Raw genomic sequence first — 19,600 nt, forward strand, 5'->3', positions numbered from 1 at the left:
CACATAAGCAAAAAGAAAAAAGCCAGAAGTGGCGCTGTGGCTCAAGCGGTAGAGCGCTAGTCTTGAGCTGAAGAGCTTAGGGACAGCGCCCAAGCCCAGAGTTCAGGCCCCATGACAGGACCCAAAAAAAAAAAAGATTTAAAAAATATATTACAATATGCTGGGTATAACTACTAGGTAGTAACTACAAATGAGACCACTACATTCTATGCCACATTTGCTTAACTTGCTGTCCACTTCATGATTAAATATCTTATGCAAACTTTAACAGATCCTACTGTCAAAGGAGAGAAACAATTCAGAAAGACCTGCCTAAAATTTTAGAAAATGTGGACAGTATATAAATTTATATATAAATTTTAAATGATCACATAACCTTTGACCCGATCAATTCACCTCTAGCCTGGAGAGGAACTATGCGTAACTAGGAATAACTGAGTGTGTTAGAAATAAATTATTACAACATTTTTAAAATCAAGAATTATGAGTAATTATAAGGAAATAGCATTAACTAGGATGTTAAACATCTTTAATCTGAAAATGCAAATTCTGAAATGCTTCAAACTCTAAAACAAAACTATGAGTGCTGATATTACACTATGAGTCTGATAATGGTCAATGTACACAAAATTTCTTTCATGTTCAAAAAATTATTTAAAATAATATATAAAATAACTTTCAAGATATAGATAAAAGGCACATATGAAACATTGATTTCACGTTTAAGCTTAGGTTCCATATCCCCAAAATATTATGAATATGCAAATATTTCCTATTCCAGAATCAAAATTTGCAATGAAACAATTTTAGTCCCAAGTTTTCAAATAAAGATACTAAATCTATACTTAAAAGATATTAATAAGGAGGGATACTATGGAGTACCCAAAATGACGATGTGTAGCAATATTTATGGACATGAATAAAATAACACATACACACAGACAAATAAAAATGGAGGGTTGTGTCCGGGAAACAGAGCCAGAGTAGAATGCATTACTGTACTTATAGAAAATTATGGGGGAAGGGAAGGAAAGAAAAAAATGGTATATTAAATTGAGAGTTGGCTCTAAAGTCTTTGCTTTAGAATTTTTTTCACAAAGATCATTTCATAATGGGCCTATCTGGCCATTTATACACACCAAGAATATATGACCACTCTTCTCATCCAAAAGTGTTACAGGTGAGAGACTTTATAAATTGTACAAAACCTGTTAGTATGTGGAAACAGAAGTAAATGTGTTCATACAGCCTGTCTGGTATTAGCAACAAAGAGCTACTTTTCAAATTTTCTTCCCTAAAAACCTGATGTATATAAAAGGGGGTTGGCATCTACTACGTGTAAGTTTTGCACTTGGAAAACTCTCATTATTTTATGTCTTTATTATATTCTTAACCATTCCAGAAGTACTATTTCACTAATGTAGAAGGTACTATAGTAAAAAGCTATAAGGAATATAAATTACTAGATATGGATTTGTCCAAAACACAGCATATAGTATATTAAGGGAAGCAATTGGCTCATCTTAATTCTTCAACTAACAGATGGAAGTAATATTGAGAAAAGTATTAGTTTTAAGCCACAAAAGTTGGCAGCTGAGTTAAAGTTTCGAAATATGCCCTCCATGATCAATGGTCACAATTTCAACTTTTTCCTTTAAAAAAGAGTGGGGGGAAGGGGAGAGACTTGCTGGCTATTGGTGGCTCACATCTGCAATCCTTACTACTTAGGAAGCTGAGCTCTGAGAATGGAAGTTCAAAGCCAATTGAAAAAAAAAATCCTCAAAACTCTTATCTCCAATCAACAGAAAAAGCTGCAAGTGGAAGTATGGGTAACCAAGTGGTAGAGTGCCAGCTTTGAGCAAAAAAGCTAAGGGACAACACTCAGGACCTGAGCTCAAGCCCCAGTGGCCAAAAAACCACTTTCATGTGATATAAAAACATTTTTAAGTTCTTCATATTACCCAGACACCGTTTCTTTCTTTTTTCTTTTCCTAATTCCTTCCCTGTCCTTTGATCCTTTGAAGAGTACTGCTTAGTTATTTTGATATCCCTGGCTCCTCAAAGCAATTATTTTTCTTTTCAACCAATAACATGTCTCTAGATTTATTGCAGTAAAATTAAACAAATTAAATACATATGAATTATAAACTATGATTCCTTTAGCTTTACAGACAAGGAAACTAACATATAAGATTTAAAAATTCAGTCTAGTAGCTGAGCACTGGTGGCTCACTCCTGTAATCCTAGCTACTCAGGAGGCTGTGATTTAAGGATTGCAGTTCAAAGCCAGCTTGGGCAGGAAAGTCAATGAGACATTTATCTCCAATTAACCACCAGAAAACTGGAAGTAGCACTGTGGCTCAAAGTGGTAGAATGTTAGCCTTGAGCAAAAGAGCTCAGGGACAACACCTAGGCCCTGAGTTCAAGCTCTACAACTAGCCTCCACCCCCCCCTCCCCGCACAAAAAAGTGATAAAATAAAATTAGTCCAAGGCTAAACAGCTAGAGATTGCTTTTAGACCCTACCACCCAGACTCTTAGCAACTTTACTATATTAATTTAATCAAAAAGTTTTTAATATGAGTACTCTATGAGGTATAATCACATAATTGAAGCACTTAATGATTTTCCTTTTAACCTAACTTAGGATAATTAGTGTTTTATTAGTAATTTTTATTTCAATTAATATTAACAAAATTATTAGCAAGCTCACAAACTTCAAACTTATAATGGACAGATGATTTTCTGACATTGAAAGGATTAAAATTTAACTTTAGTTGGGCACCAGTTGGCTCATGTTTGTATCCTTAGTTACTTGGGAAACAGATATTAGAAAAATTGATATTTGAGGCCAGTCCAGAAAAAAAGTTTGTGAGACTTCGTCCCAACCAATAACTAAGCACTGTGGTTCTCATCTGCCATCCCAGCACACGTAAGGCTGAGATTGGAAGGGCTGGTTTCAGGCCATTCTGGGCAAGAAAGTTCATGAGACCTCATCTCATGATTTGAGATGAATATAGTGGTACACACCTATCATATCAGGGTGGAAAGCATAAACAGAAGGATCATCACCTGAGACACCAAAGCAAAAAACAAGACCTTATCCCAAAAATAATTAGTGCAACTCCACGATCACTGAAGACTCTTTCCATCTAACAATATAGTTGGGTAATTACCAGGAATCATATCTTTGTTTCTGGAGTAATATTCCATAGTGGTATGTAACCACTTGATAGAGTCTGTGCTTCTTTGTAATAAATCTCCTTGCCAGATGCAGAGACGCAGACTTGCTACTGGCAAAAGTAAAGCAAAATGAGCCAATAAAATTTTTCTAGTGTGGAAATATTTTCCTATAAGAGCTCAGTGTGATGAGTGTGTCAGTGTAGTGATCAGACTATCAGGGAGACCAGGAAGCCAGTTTCTCCAGATTACCTGCCAGCCACTTCTGGGCAATAATGCTGTCATTGTTTAACATGTAACAAAAGGCAGCTTATTGGGGAAAGGGAGAGTTGAATGACTGTATTAAAGATTCTTGATAAAACTGAAGGCATAATTTGGGAACCAAAAACCTCAAAGTAATCTTTTGAACCGTAAGCCACATACTTATACTTTTCTTGAAAAGTATTCATCTTTCTTTCATATTTCTTATAAAATTCTGCTGGAGATTATGTCATTGAAAAATGAACTGAGACAAACATAGAGGTTGGTTTTATGGCATACTGTACTGGAAGCCTGAAGAGTTCAGGCAGATTTAAATTCCAACTCTTGTTATAATTTTTTAAAAGACTGTGAAATTATCAAAATAAATGAGTAAATTTGAATCTATTGTATGATGGTGGATGAGGCTGTTTATTGTGCCATTTCTCTCTTTCTTTGGATTCTCAGTCATTTGGCAGTGTAAGAACTCTGTAGCATTAACAAATTCAATAAAAAAAAATGTGTACACACACACACACACAGAGTTAAAAAAAGAGCTGGAGGCTCAAGCAGTAAAGTGACTACCTGTCTTTTTGGTAGTTTAGTGGAAATAAGAGTCACACAGATTTTCCTGCCTGGGCTACCTTACAAAGTTGATCTTCAGATCTCAGCCTCCTGAGTAACTAGGATTGCAGGTATGAGCTACCAGCATTTGGCTGAGAGATGTTTTTATTGACATGTTTGGGATTTTGTGGTAATATACAAGGATAGTTACAACCAAATGACATACTAACAAATAATTACAGAGACAGATAATTCTACAGATAATTAAACATACTACAGAAATACCTGTAATAGCACTGAAAGCCACAGCACCCACCTATGAAATGAAGAAAGATTTAAGAGAAAAAACAGAAAAACTTGGGATGAGTAACTTTCTTTTTTTTTTTTGGTCCGGTCGTGGGGCCTGAACTCTGGGCCTGGGCGCTGTCTCTCAGCTCTTCAGCTCAAGGCTAGCGCTCTACCACTTGAGCCACAGCGCCACTTCCGGTTTTTTTTTTTTGCTTATGTGGTGCTGAGGAATCGAACCCAGGGCCTCGAGCATGTAAGGCAAGCGCTCTACCACTGAGCCACCTTCCCAGCCTGGGATGAGTAACTTTCTAATGAACTAAGATACGATTTGGGAAACGAGTACTTAACTCATTAAGTTTTTTTCAACTTTAGGGATATACTTTTCCATTAAAAGAATTTTGTTTTAATTTATAAATCTCTTTAAAGATCCTAAACTAGTAAAATGAGCTTTTAAAAAACAAGTAGATCTCAACATTGAAAGTTTGGTTTATAGTACAGTAAAACAACTTACATTAGTTGCTCATTTCCTTGATTTCAACTAGCATTGATCTAACTCAATGTGGAGGAAGGTTACATAAGTGCAGGTTAACACACTTAATGATTAACTATATTCACTTGTCAACCTCACCTTCTATGTAACAAATAGTGGCATATATAAGTATATGTAAAGAAGTCTAGGTCTCTTTATGGGAGAATAACAGCTCCAAATTGCTTGAAATTTAATAATTTGAATGAAAATGTACTTAATTAAGCTCTTTGTTTTGCTTATTCCTCTAGTTATTGCTTCCACAATTCATCAAGACAATTCATCATTTGATTCTGTACCTTCAGAACCCAAATCAAGATTTGCTATGTTAGATGATGTAAAAATTTTAGCCAATGGCCTGCTTCAATTGGGACATGGTCTTAAAGATTTTGTTCATAAGACTAAGGGCCAAATTAATGACATATTTCAAAAACTTAACATATTTGATCAGTCTTTTTATGATCTAACACTACAAACCAATGAAATCAAGAAAGAAGAAAAAGAACTGAGAAGAACTACATCCAAACTACAAGTCAAAAATGAAGAAGTAAAGAATATGTCACTTGAACTCAACTCAAAACTTGAAGGTCTCCTGGAAGAAAAAATTCTACTTCAACAAAAAGTGGGATATTTGGAGGAGCAATTAACTAATTTAATTCAAAGTCAACCTGAAATTCAAGAACATCCAGAAGTAATTTCACTTAAAGTAAGTAGAAACCAGAGGAGTGATGTTTGTTTTTGATGTGAATTTTTAGCAATGTATTTCTGAAACACACTATTTAACGTACTGTTACATTATTGAAATACTTTTTCTAAAGAAAAGTAACCTCTAGAAAGTAAAATTTTGTTGTAATTTCAAGTTGTTATTTTCTTAATATAGATAAAAAATTTATATGGAAACTACGTGAAGTAATGCAATTTTGTAACAAAATTATTATATCATTCATAATTACTGAAGGTTAAGTAAAAAGTTCAAAGAATTTAAGTTTTAAAGTATTCTTTCATGTTAAAAATGTATAAATGTAATGCAATAAATGGTGGTTTTTCCAATTAATTTTTATATAGCTTTCCAAAGTAATTAATTTTAGAAATGACACCCTTTTAAAATGTAACAAAAGTATGTGTTATTTGAAAGAACCCCCAAGGGAAAATGATAGCCAATGTTCATTTTTCTAACCCACTAATGGATTTAAAAATTAGATTTATAGTTATAAATTTAAAAAGAAGAAGAAATTTCTAATCAAACAATAATCCATGACCAGACTTTTGTAGAACAGCAGGACAACAACATCAAAGACCTATTGCAGACGGTGGAAGAGCAGTATAAACAATTAAATCAACAGCGCAGTCAAATAAAAGAAATAGAAAACCAGGTAAGACAATATGTTAATGCTATGAACAATCTTTTACAGTGGCTGATTAAAAAAACAATTATTTAAAATTATTTTTAATCTGTTTTGTGAATAAAATAATCACAGCAACATGCCCACTAATATTGCAGGCTCTATACCTAATAAACTACTTATGTTTGAATTACCTCTCCAAACTTTTTGTAGGACTTGGGAGTAATTTAACCCTTAGTCTCACATGTCCTACAAAGCTATCAATTGAACCTCGATTAAGAATAGTGAGGGGGAAAAAAAAAGAATTGATAGTTTTCAATGATCCTATTAAGTACTAAATCAGATTGTGTATTTTTGTTTTGCTCTAAACTCCAACAATGGCTGCCCACTTCAATCTTAATAGTCTTAAGACCCAGATGACTTAGCTCTTCATTATCTCACTAAGAAATCTACTCACTCTGGCCTTGTCACTGTTGCTCAAACACATCAAACACACTTCCCCTCAGGGCCTTTGCCCTAGCTGTCCCTTCTATCTGGAAAGCTCTTCTCCCTGGTTGTCCGCACAGCCTACTCTTTCAGTTCCTTTGGCTTTTATTAAATACAAAACTCTCACAGAAGGCTTTCTAGGTCATTTAATCAAAAGTTACTTTAGTTACTCTAGGCCCAACTCCCAAAGTTTCTACCTCTTTACTTTTTCATATTAACATCTACCTTCTCTCCACCTCCTAAGCTAGAAAGTAAGGTCTGGGAATGGAAGTTTATTCCCCCCATTATTTTTGTTGCTGTAGTCCCAGAATAGAATACTGTGTGGCACATAACAGGTACTCTCTCAACAATATTGTTAAAATGACAATGATAATATTCACAAAGAAGTATAATAAGACTTGTAGGATTCACACTAGATAAAGAATACATTAAAATACCTTAGGCAAAGCTTTGGACCTTATCGATTTTGGGGTTTTACCTTTCTAGCCAATGTGTTTCATTTTGTTTATCTGCCTTACTCCCAATCTTTTTTTTAACTAAATAATGTGCTTTGCTCAAGATATACTCTATTCATAAACTCTGTTAAATGACAACTCCTTTGTGCAACTACTTAAAGACAATTTTTATTTTATTTTTTATTTTTGCCAGTCATGGGGCCTGAACTCTGGGTCTAGGTGCTGCCCCTCAGCCCTTCAGCTCAAGGCTAGCGCTCTACACTGGAGCTATAGCACTACTTCCGGCTTTTTCTATTTATGTGACACTGAAGAATCGAACCCAGGGCCCCATGCTTGCAAGGCATGTACTCTACCGCTGAGCTACCTTCCCAGCCCCTAGTTAAAGACAATTTTAAAAATTAAAAAAATGCTTGATTATATATTTTCAAGAAAAGATCTGTACAATCTGCATTGTCTATTCTTAACATCAAAAAGAGTAACATTCTAATGTAAAAGACAAGATGCACATACATTGTACCTTGGATACTCTTACTCAGATTTCTCCAATTATATAATTATTACTATTTCTTAAAAATAGATGTTTACTCTCTCATCAGCTCAGAAGGACTGGTACTCAAGAACTCATAGAAAATTCTCTTTCATCCAAACCAAGAGCACCAAGAACTACTCCCCCTTTTAAGCTGAATGAAACAAAAAATACAGAACAAAATGGTAAGATAATTTGGTGAGTTTAATTTTTAAGCCATTATCATCAAATTCCCTATTTTCATCATGATTCAAACTAAAATTTTTTTAAAACACTTATCCCTAAATATATCCATTTTAATTGGCTTCTATTTAATTGGCTCCTTTTCTTAAAAAATAAAAATTTTATATTCATTGTATAGTATCATCTACTAAAAATGGCTTAGCATAAACATTACCGAAAACATCCATCAGAATTCCACGGGTATCACATAAAAAAATTCTTAAATTCAAAGGTTATTTCTATTACTCATATAATAACATTTTGTTGATTCTAGGCATTCCTGCTGATTGCTCCACCATTTACAACAGAGGTGAACATACAAGTGGCACATATACCATTAGACCCAGAAACTCTCACGTTTTTAATGTCTACTGTGTTATTAATTCAGGTAAAACCAGCTTAAGAAGAAAAAAAAATTCAAGTTATTCATTACCTACTATAAGACTAATCTTGTTATTAATTCATGTTACAAAAGGAAATAAATATATAACATGAACATTTATATAGATCTAGGGCTTACATTTGTCTTATTTATTCAACAGCCACCATTTCCTTTGTAGAATAAATAGTAGTGACTACTGTCAGTATGTTTACCAAGAAAATTTTGGTTGCTCTTGTTTGGGACTAGAATAAATAATAACATATATTGCCAGACACTTAAAATATAGTATCACACAGATAAATTACCATATTAACCCACCAATTAAAGAAAGACTACAAAGAATAATATAGGGTATGTGAATTTGATCAAAGTATATTATATGCATAGATGTAAATATCACAATGAAATCCCATCATACAATTAACTTACCCTAATTTAAAGAATTTTGAAAGGTTTTTTATTCTTTTTTAATTTTTAATACTTTTTATTGTAAAAATAGTGTATAGAGGGGTTACAGTTACATGAGTAAGGTAATGAGTACATTTCCTATCAGCATTGTTACCTCCTCCTTTGTTTTTTCCCCTACCATCCCTTCCTTCCCTCCCCACCTCCCCACCTCCTCCCTCCCTCCCTCCCCCCTACAAGTTGTAAAGTTCGTTTTCAACACAGTATCTTGTACATCTTATTGTTACAATGGGTCAACCTGTACCCGTATTTAACTATTTTGTTTTTTTTCTTCCTTTCTCCAAATTAGAAGACTGTATATACAAGATGCAGGGCACCAGAATCAAATACAGTGAAAACAGGGGTTATACTATGGGGGAAGTTTTGTTTCTTTTGTATGAAAGGGTTTTCTTTTTCCCAATTATCAACATCAGTCTACTAAAATTATACACTTATCCAGGTAATCCATGGACAATGATTCAACACCGAATAAATGGATCTCTAAACTTCAATGAAACGTGGGAGAACTATAAATATGGTTTTGGTAGGCTTGATGGTAAGGTGCTTTCATTCAATCATTCATTTAACTATTGAAAAATATTTAGACTAAGAATGTAACAATAAGACCTACCTTCACAAAACAGGTTACCAAATAATTACATATGTTAGTAATTACATCTATTATCTACATTTACTAAATTTAATTGTATGGCATATACTTATTTCAATTATAATTTTAAAAAATTTCATGTAATATACTTCCATAAATGGACAACACTTATGCTGCAAAGATAACTATTCCTGGTACTAGTTACTATATCCTCTTGTTAACATTTTAAGTACAATTAACTAAAAGTTAGAAGGGGTTACAGTTATACTTCAGTGGCAATGCTTGTCTATTATGGCCCTAGAATTGAGCCCTGAAACCCAGGGGAAAAAAATTAATAAAATTAAACAAAAGTTAGACGGGACAAAGAAGTTGTATGAAGTTTTAAATTCTAATTATTTAAATATTATGAATGTATACTACAAAATATAGATTTAACAAGATTTAATTCAATGTAAATTATATTTTAATAATGAAAACAAATACAAAAGAAGCAAAATAAATGCTTACAATCCAAAAAGCATATTATAGAAATCTAACAGGTGTCTGTTACCATATCTAGCCATTGGTTGAGATAGAGTCTCCTAAACTTTTTTGCCCAGGCTTGCCACAAACCACAATCCTTTACTCTGATTTCTTCCCCTCCTCTCCCTCCTCTGCTGGTCCTGGGCTTAAATTCAGCGCCTGGACATTGTCCCTGAGCTTATTTTAAGGCAAGCACTCTACAGAGCTCCAGTTTCGGCTTCTTCTGGATAGTTTATTGGCAATAAGAGACTTGCCATCTTTCCTACCCAGGCTGGCTTCAAACTGGGATCCTCACACCACAGCCTTCTGAGTAGTTAGGATTTCAAGTGTGAGCCACCAGCACCCAGCTTTGATTTCCATTTTTTTGTTGTTGTTGTTGGTTGGTTATGGGGCTTGAACTCTGGGCCTGGGCTCTGTTGACTCAGCTATTCAGCTCAAGGTGAGCACTTTACCACTCCCCTCCTCCCCCCGCAGCACCACTTCTGGTTTTCTGGTGATTTATTGGAGATAAAACTCTCACAGACTTTCCTGCCCAGGCTGGCTTTGAACTGTGATCGTCAGATCTCAGCCTCCTGAGTAGCTAGGATTACTGCGTGAGCCACTGGCGCAGGCTAGATTTCCTAAAGTAGCTAGGATTACAGGATTGAGTCTGGCTTATTATACCAAACTTTTTAACTCTCAATGCTATCAGACTAAAAATATTTCATATTCAAATTATTAGTTATATTTCTAAGTTGAAGTTATACTCTGCAATATTTTACATTTCCAACTCTTCTCTTAAGAGTTAACCCTCAAATAAAAGACTGTGAGCCTTTTATTACTATTTCTAATGAGAAAGAAAGCCATGTATACTTACACTTATCCTTAACTCAAGCATCCTACTAACTCAATAGCAAAAAAATACTGTCTTTTTGCCATTAAATATTTTAATAAGGATTGTTATAAAAGGCTCAAGGCTATGGGCTGGGAAGGTGGCTCAGTGGTAGAGTGCTTGCCTTGCATGCCTGAGGCCCTGGGTTCAATTCCTCAGCACCACATAAGAAAAAAGAAAAAATCCGGAAGTGGCGCTGTGGCTCAAGTGGTAGAGTGCTAGCCTTGAGCTGAAGAGCTGAGGGACAGCACCCAGGCCCAGAGTTCAGGCCCCACGACCGGACCCAAAAAAAAAAAAAAGCTTCACATTTTATGTACCTCACCTTTATAATAACAATAAAGTAAATTAATTATAAAAATAAAAAACATTTATCAAGTAGACATTAGAACTTTCTATTTGACAAAAAATTTTATGAGCATTACCCAAGACTAAGATTACTTAACAAGCTGAGAAAGGATTAAGTAGCTGATAAATAAGCTTACAATTGAAGTATCATTCTATAAAGGACCAAACCTAAAAATATCTATAACAGTGTAATGTATTCCCTGTGTAACAACTCATACATTTCAGGAAAAATAACCAGACTTAAGGCAAATCTACTCTTTGTTTTCATACTTTATTTTCAATAGAATTATTTTTAAAGTATTAAAATAAGCAAGGATTAAAGACTAAAACAATTCATCTAGTTACACCAATTCAAAATATTCGAGCAGTCAGGGTCCAATTTGTATTTAACAAGATGTAGACTATAAAAATTTTTTCTTTTCAGGAGAATTTTGGTTGGGCCTAGAGAAGATATATTCCATAGTGAAACAATCTAATTATAGTTTACGAATTGAGCTAGAAGACTGGAAGAACAACATGTATTTTACTGAATATTCTTTTCACTTGGGAAATCATGAAACCAACTACAAGTTACATCTAGTTGAGATTGCCAGCAATATCCCCAAGGCATTACCAGAACAGAAAGATTTGGTGTTTTCTACATGGGATCACAAAGCAAAAGGATATCTCAGCTGTCCAGAAAGTTATTCAGGTATCTTTTGTCTAATGTCAATACTTTCTTATCTTCTAATCACTTCCCCTATGTCTTAGCTATTTTCCATGCCAGTACTTCAAAATCCTAATCTCAAGCACTTTCTTCACAGAAAAAAAAATCTCTTAACCATCATTAAAAAAGTAGTAATTCAACTAGGCATTTTATCTATGATCCTCCTCAGATATTGTACTTTTGATGATATACATGAGAATTATACTTATTGGAAATTATATATATATATATATATATATATATATATATATATATACCTACAACACTACAATGTCTATACAAAATATATATCTGTGAACAAATATAACAACACCCGTACATGAGCTTTTATTCCCATTAAACTGTATTATATGTCCTTAGGAGGCTGGTGGTGGCATGATGTATGTGAAGAAAATCACCTAAATGGCAAATATAACAAACCAAGAGCAAAATCGAAGCCAGAGAAGAGAAGAGGAATATGTTGGAGGGCTCAAAATGGAAGGTTATACTCTATCAAATCAACCAAAATGTTGATTCAGCCAGCAGATTTAGAAAGTTTTGAATGAACAGAGGCAAATTTAAAAGCCACTAAATACTAAACTCATACCAAATTATTATGGTTTTATAACCTGGTATTAAATCCTTTACTGAAAACTTGGGAAAAATAAATTAATATTATAGCCACTATCAATTTAAGATTAAATATTATCCCATTACCTCAAGGAACATCATTTACTTTTCTTAATCAAAATTCAATATTTTTTCATATATTTTCTGATATAAGCATCAGTTTTAGATGGTTACAATTTAAGTCATAACTAATGGGTGAATCTTATAACTTTTTTAAGTTAAAAAAAATGAGTTTAACTGGGAGAGAGCTAGGGAAGAGGTGGTGCTGTCCAAAAAGAAATATACTATTTACCTGACATATGTAATTGTCACCCTTTTGTATATCACCTTTATAATAACAATAATAAAAATTAAATCTAAAAATTAGTTTAGTTTGAAAGGCATATAAGCTAGTTTCACAACTTATCCAATTAAAATTCCAAGACTGAATAAATATTGACATTAAAAAAAAACTTAATTAGCCAGGTGCTGGTAGCTCACATCTGTAATCCTAGCTACTCAAGAAGCTGAGATCTGAGGATTGTGGTTCAAAGCCAGCTGGGGGAGGAAACTCCATGAGCCTCTTATCTCCAATTAATCACCAGAAAACTGGAAATGGTGCTATGGCTTAAGTGGTAGAGCACTCAGCTTGAGCTAAAGAGCTCAGGGACAGCGCCCACAAGCAACCAAAAAAAAAAAAAAACCCAAACTAAACCAAATAAAAAAAAATACTTTTCCTTGTTATTTTTAAGGAATTATACAAAGGGGTTCATGAGGCCCTAGGTTCGATTCCTCAGCACCACATAAGCAGAAAAAGCCAGAAGTGGTGCTGTAGCTCAAGTGGTGGAGTGCTAGCCTTGAGCTGAAGAGCTGAGGGACAGTGCCCAAGCCCAGAGTTCAGGCCCCAGGGCCGACAAAGAAAACAAAAACAAAAACAAAACAACAACAACAAAAACCCTATACACATAATAGGGCTGGGAAGGTGGCTCAATGGTAGAGTGCTTGCCTTGCATGCATGAGGCCCTAGGTTTGATTCCTCAGCACTACATAAGTAGAAAAAGCCAGAAGTGGCACTGTGGCTCAAGTGGTAGAGTGCTGGCCTTGAGCTGAAGAGCTAAGGGGCAGCGCCTAGGCCCAGAGTTCAAGTCCCACAACCAACAAAACAACAACAACAAAGAACAACAACAACAACAAACCCACAAAATGGTTACAATTTCATGTCAGGTTATAAGCACGATGATTCTTGGGCATTTTCACCCCTTTCCTTCACTTTCCCCCATATTCCTCCATCCATTCCTACCCACAAGTTACACAGTTCATTTTTCTAGCATAATATATACTGAATACTGCATTTGCTGTATCATTCTTAATGCCAAAACTAAAGTTCAATCAGCTCAGAGTATATACAAAAAATCTGTAATATGAATTTTAAACTAATGCTTCATTTATAATTTGAAATAAATGTTTGATTTTTTTATATACCCAAAATGAAGCAAGATGTAATGGTACATTAAAATAAGCTTAATGTCTTTTACAAATGCAGTATGTCATGACTTGCAAAGTTGCACTGGTTCACACCTGTAAACCTAGCTACTTAAGAGGGTGAGATCTGAGGATCATGGTTCAAACTCAGTCCAGACAGAAAAGTTTGTGAGACTCTTATCTCCAATAAATTACCAGAAAACCATATCTATATACATATATATATACATATATATATATATCACTTAATTCATGAAAATGAATAGTTTTAAGCCATTGGTCACAATAAGAAGAAAGGGCTTTGCAGGATTAAGTTAAGTTTAATTAAATAAGTTAATAGTAATTTCTTTTCCCTGGGCATGTTGTAAGTCTAATACTTTTGCTGTTGGTGATTTATATCTGTAATCATAGCTACTCAGGAGGCTGAGATCTGGGAATTGCCATTTGAAGCCAGCCTAGGCAGGCAAATCTGTGAGAATGTTATCTCTACTTACTCAATAAAAAACCGGATGTGGAGGTGTGGCTCAAGAGGCATAGTGCCAGCACTGAGTGGGAAATCTGAGTTCAAGCTCCTGTACCAGTATGTGTATGTGTGAATGAGCGCCCCCCCCCCCACACACACACAAGAAAGAAAGAAAAGAAAGGAAAAGAAACAGAACACACTATTGCTTTGGGTTCTTTGGGGGTTTTTTGCGCGAGTGCATGTGCGCGTGTGTGTTTGTTTGTGTGTTTATGGGGGGGTTGGCAGTACTGGGGTTTGATCTATGGGGTCCTACATAAATACTTTTTGCAAGGAAAAAAATCAACAGACTGGCAAGTATACAGGCTGTAATTTTCAGAACCACAACCTGTTCTGTATAATTTTATGTTGAGTTTTTATAGCCAAATGCCAAGATGGCCTTTCTTGCTCCTCAAAATAAAAAAAGAAAACATTTGATCATTTGCATCCCTTCCCTCTCTAGTTTGAAATCAGAGTCTCTGGTCAGCTAGGATAGGTTCTAAGACTTGAGCTATACCCATGGCCCTTCATTTTGTATTTTTTCAAATTCTTATAGGGTATGATTCATTTTGTTCCTTTCAGGAGTACTAAATTATTTTTTTTTCTCCACATAAAGCTCAGGTTAAGAGTTAATTCTGATACAAACTTTATTCTTATTTTTTTTTTTTGGTAGGTCAAGGGGCTTGAACTCAGAGCCTGGGCGCTGTCCCTGAGCTCTTTCACTGAAGGCTAGTGCCCTACCATTTTGAGCCATAGTGCCACTTCTGGTTTTCTAGTGGTTAATTGGAGATAAAAATCTCATAGACTTTCCTGTCCAGGCTGGCATCAAAACATAATCCTCAGATCTCAGCCTCTTGAATAGCTAGGATTACAGCCATAAGCCACTGGCTCCTGACATACTTTATTCATGGTTCACATAATAACATTCTCTGTTCTCACTACTTTACTGGAAGTGTTTTAGTTTCACTGGTAATTCTTATTTGTCTAACCTAATGGTATTTTTTCAATATATATATATATATATATATATTTTTTTGGTCGGTTTTGGGGCCTGAACTCGGCCTGGGCACTGTCCCTTGGCTCTTCAGCTCAAGGCTAGCACTCTACTACTTGAGCCACAGCACCACTTCTGGCTTTTTCTGCTTATGTGGTAGTGAGGAACTGAACCCAGGACCTCATGCATTCGAGGCAAGCACTCTACCACTGAGCCACCTTCCCAGCCCCTCAATATACTAGTACTTATTAATAACAATGTCCTTTTAGGAAACTTTGATTTCACTTCCATAATATCATTACAGTCTCCTGGATTAGACTAGTCTACCTTCATAATACCATTTCTCCCTCAAATTTAGTATTTGTGAACCAATATTATACATATATGTAGATATATACACATATTATATAGGTATTTATACACATATACTATATAGTATATGTACTATATGTGTATATATGCTATATATAGCATGTACACACACACACACACACACATATATCTTTATTGTAGAGGGGATGAACAGGGGGATTACAATTATATAAGTAAGGTAATGAATACATTTCTTTTTAAACATTGTTACCAGTTACCCCCTCCCTCATTTTCTCCTGCTTACTCCTCCCTAGTCCCTTCCCCACCAAGTTATAAAGTTCATTTTTCAACATAGTGTCTAGTGAGTATCATTGTTGCATTAGTTCATTCATTGTCCTGTTTCTATGATTCCCTTTCCCTTCCATGGATAAACTTAGATAAAGACAAAGGGTACAGAAAACTAAAACAAAAAAAATAGAAGTAACTGCAAACAGGACATAATAAGAACCTCTTCTTTCCAATTCTTGATATGCTTCATTATATATGGTCCTATGCATTTAGCAATTGGGCTATTGTGATCCCCTATTAAGAATATCATAGATCTAATACAATCTTTATTTATCTTTTTCCTTCTGTGACACTTATACATTCTATTTACTCTCATGGGTTCTATTTATCTTCAATTTGTATGTGAATTGTCTTATTCTCCATAAATCTTTTATCTTCCTATAAAAACTTATTTTCTAAAAAGTGATGAATCATGTCAACAAAATGTGGACCCCAATTACAACAGCATAGACCCAGAGAACAAACTCTAAAGCCCTTTCAGTCATTCAAGGATGTTCATGATCTTATCCCAAGTAATCCCTTAACCGTTTTCCCCAAACACAAACCTTTCATTATAGGCAGAATGATCAACTTCTAAATATCCCCTCTGTTCTTTTCTAGTTAATAGATTATCTACAATGTTTATCCATTTCCTCACTGGCTATGTCCTATTTATACTTCAAGGTGAAGGTAGTTTTACTACTTCAACAAATATCTTAGGAAATAGAGGCTCCTTCTTCTGCAATGTTGTAACCTTGGTATCTGCAACCTTCAAATCACTTAGTAAAGAAAGAAAAGTAAACTGGCATAGATAGCATAATAACAATTCTGAAAAGTTATGAAAACTCCAAAGCATTAAAGGTGGTCAATTAAATTGTTTTTAGTAAACAGAATATTTCTATATGAACAGTTTACTCTAAACCAGCACAAATATTACTCAGAGCAAGTATTTACATTTCTTTTTCATTTCAGGATCACTTATTATAGTATAATTATTTATGCACTTTCTTCCTACAATCAACATATTTTCATGCCTATATAGTTCCTTTCTAATAATGCAATTCAAAGAAATCAATTACTCATTCATTAATCAAGTATGTTTTTATTAACCAACATTTATTAATTGCATACTTTATGAAAATTACTCCAAATCTGTATTATATATTATCATATATTCTACTTCTTATTATAGGGCATCCAAATTTTCTTGTGTTTTTCCCCATCACAAGCATTGTATTTGTGTATGTGCTATTGAGTGATTATTTATCACTGAATTTTGAAAACTGAAAAGAAAGTTATCAAACAAGCGACTCTTGGCAAAGTCCAAAGTATTTTCAGTGCCAATCAATGAGGGCAAAGTTACTCAATTGGTGTGAAACATGCAGTTCAAGGTTATATAAGGATTAACAATCTCTCATCAAAAGCCTTCATTTGGTGAGGTTTCAATGGCATTTCAAAATATATAAAACATAATACGGGATTCCATCTAAAACATAAAAGCTGGTTTTCTAGAGTTTAAAATGATTAGGTGTATTTGAAAGATCAATAAACTACACCTTTAAAATGTAAAGTTATTGCTATTTACAAATAAGGAACTAAAACTAACTTTACACATTTAAAATACAATAGTAATACTATTACTAATAATGATAATAACCTGTCAAATGTACTTCATAACATATGTAATTATCAAGTGAGACTCTCTATCAATGGTTTATGAACTATAATGTTTTAAATACAGGTATGTAACTTCTAAAACCTGGATCTAGGGTATCACTCTTCATATTTAAGTAAATAATCTTTAAAAATGTTTCCTAACTGAAAATATTTTAATTTTCATGATAGGTGAACAAATGTACTCTGTTAAAAGTCTGCTCCTGAACTGGGCATTCATTGGTGGCTCTCACTTGTAATCCTAGCTACTCAGGAGGTTGAAATCTGAGGATAATAGTTTGAAGCTAGGCCAAGCAGGAAAGTCTGTGAGATTCTTATCTCCAATTAACCACTAGAAAATTGGAAGTGGCACTGTGACTCAAAGTGGTATAGTGCTGGCCTTGAGCAAAGGGACAGGGACAGCACCCTGACCACCACCAAACACTACCAGCTAAAAAGTCTGCTCCTGTTTCTGGAACTTTACTCCTTCTCCTGGAAGCCATAGATAGACATCAGATACAAGCTTATATTAAAAAAAAAATTCCTGGGTGGTTAAAATGCTAGAAAATAGGGATCTCAGCTACAGAATTTTTATAGTTAAAATCAACTAGGACCAATTAGATAGAATAAAGTCAGGGTGGTAGAATAACAAAATAGTGAAGTACATAGCAAGTAGCACAAATCACCTATGAACACTAAAACAAAGATCAATACTCTCTTAAAGGAAAGAATCATAAACTTGAGTGGAAAAATATGGTGCTTCATTTTTAATAAATTAAAACTGTAAGAAACAGGGTTGGGAAGGTGGCTCAGTGGTAGAGTGCTTGCCTTGCATGCATGAAGCCCTGGATTCAATTCCTCAGCACCACATAAGCAGAAAAAGCTGAAGTGGTGCTATGGCTCAAGTGGTAGAGCACTAGCCTTGAGCTGAAGAGCTGAGGGACACTGTCCAGGCCCAGAGTTCAGGCCCCATGACCAATAAAAACAAACAAACAAAAAACTAAGAAACAAATCATAAGAGCAATATCAGAAAATAAGACTTTTTCATTAATAGAAATCATAAGCCAGGAGCCAATGGCTCATGCCTGTAATCTTAGGTATTCAGGAAAAAAAACTGAAATGATAGAAGAAAACTGAAATGATATACTGAAAGGCAGGTAAAATTAGTAATCAGATGAAACAATACATTTGTTACTGATTAATTCTCCTAAGGTCCTTCTCCTTATATATTAGAGCTCCATACTAAAGGATGTACAAATTAAGTGACAATGCCAACTAAGCTTTGTATTAAAGCACATTTGGGGCCAAGTGTTGATAGCTCATGCCTATAATCCTAGCTACTCAGGAGATTAAGATCTGAGAATTAAAGTTTAAAGCCAGACCAGGCAAGAAAGTCCATGAGACTCTCATCTCCAATTAACCAGCAAAAAGCCAAAAGTAGAGCTGCAGCTCAAGTGGTAGAGAGCTAACCTCGAGGAAAATAGTTTAGGAGCCATGTGCCTGTGGCTCATGCCTGTAATCCTAGCTACTCAGAAGGCTGAGATCTGAGGATCACTCTTCATCCCTACATTCTTTATAAAACTGTATCTGCAAACTATAGTCTTTCTAACAAACACAGGATAGAAAAACAAACATACAAAAGTTCAACAGGTGATTACAACTAAGATTATTGTTGAGAAAGAGCAAATCTAACTAAAATTCCTGCCAAGAATATCATGTGCTGTGTGGACAAACCTGTTTTTAAAAAACACATGTCAAAAAAATTAAAAAATAGATGTCAATAAAGCACAAGCATTTGCTCAATTAAATGTACCTTGATCTATTATAAGCGACAATTTGGAATACAATTCACATTGCACAAGATCTAATATCTTTCAAATGATTTCAGATGAATAAAGGGTTTTACACTGGTTTAAAAAGAGATTCATTGTTTGCTTATCATAATGAAACAAGTGTAATGGAACTTTTTCTATGAATCTGTGAGAGCATAAGTATTTCCTTAATAAAACAATCATTTGACAGAAACCTTCTCTGGCTTA

At 34.4% G+C, this 19,600-nt stretch overlaps 2 protein-coding genes across 2 annotated transcripts in view; one reads left to right on the forward strand and one right to left on the reverse strand.

Annotated features, from left to right (window-relative positions):
- Dock7 (dedicator of cytokinesis 7) overlaps positions 1-19,600 on the reverse strand; it is a 172,569-nt gene that overhangs the window by 110,341 nt on the left and 42,628 nt on the right. The window lies entirely within an intron of this gene.
- Angptl3 (angiopoietin-like 3) lies at positions 4,957-12,532 on the forward strand. The gene is made up of 7 exons (XM_013020622.1): positions 4,957-5,500; positions 6,057-6,167; positions 7,675-7,789; positions 8,101-8,214; positions 9,113-9,208; positions 11,425-11,691; positions 12,067-12,532. Exons 1-7 carry the CDS (start codon positions 5,000-5,002, stop codon positions 12,249-12,251), a joined length of 1,389 nt encoding a protein of 462 aa, XP_012876076.1. The 5' UTR covers positions 4,957-4,999; the 3' UTR covers positions 12,252-12,532.

Source organism: Dipodomys ordii, unplaced genomic scaffold (assembly GCF_000151885.1).
Source record: "Dipodomys ordii isolate 6190 unplaced genomic scaffold, Dord_2.0 Scaffold51, whole genome shotgun sequence".
Taxonomy (NCBI): Eukaryota; Metazoa; Chordata; class Mammalia; order Rodentia; family Heteromyidae; genus Dipodomys; species Dipodomys ordii.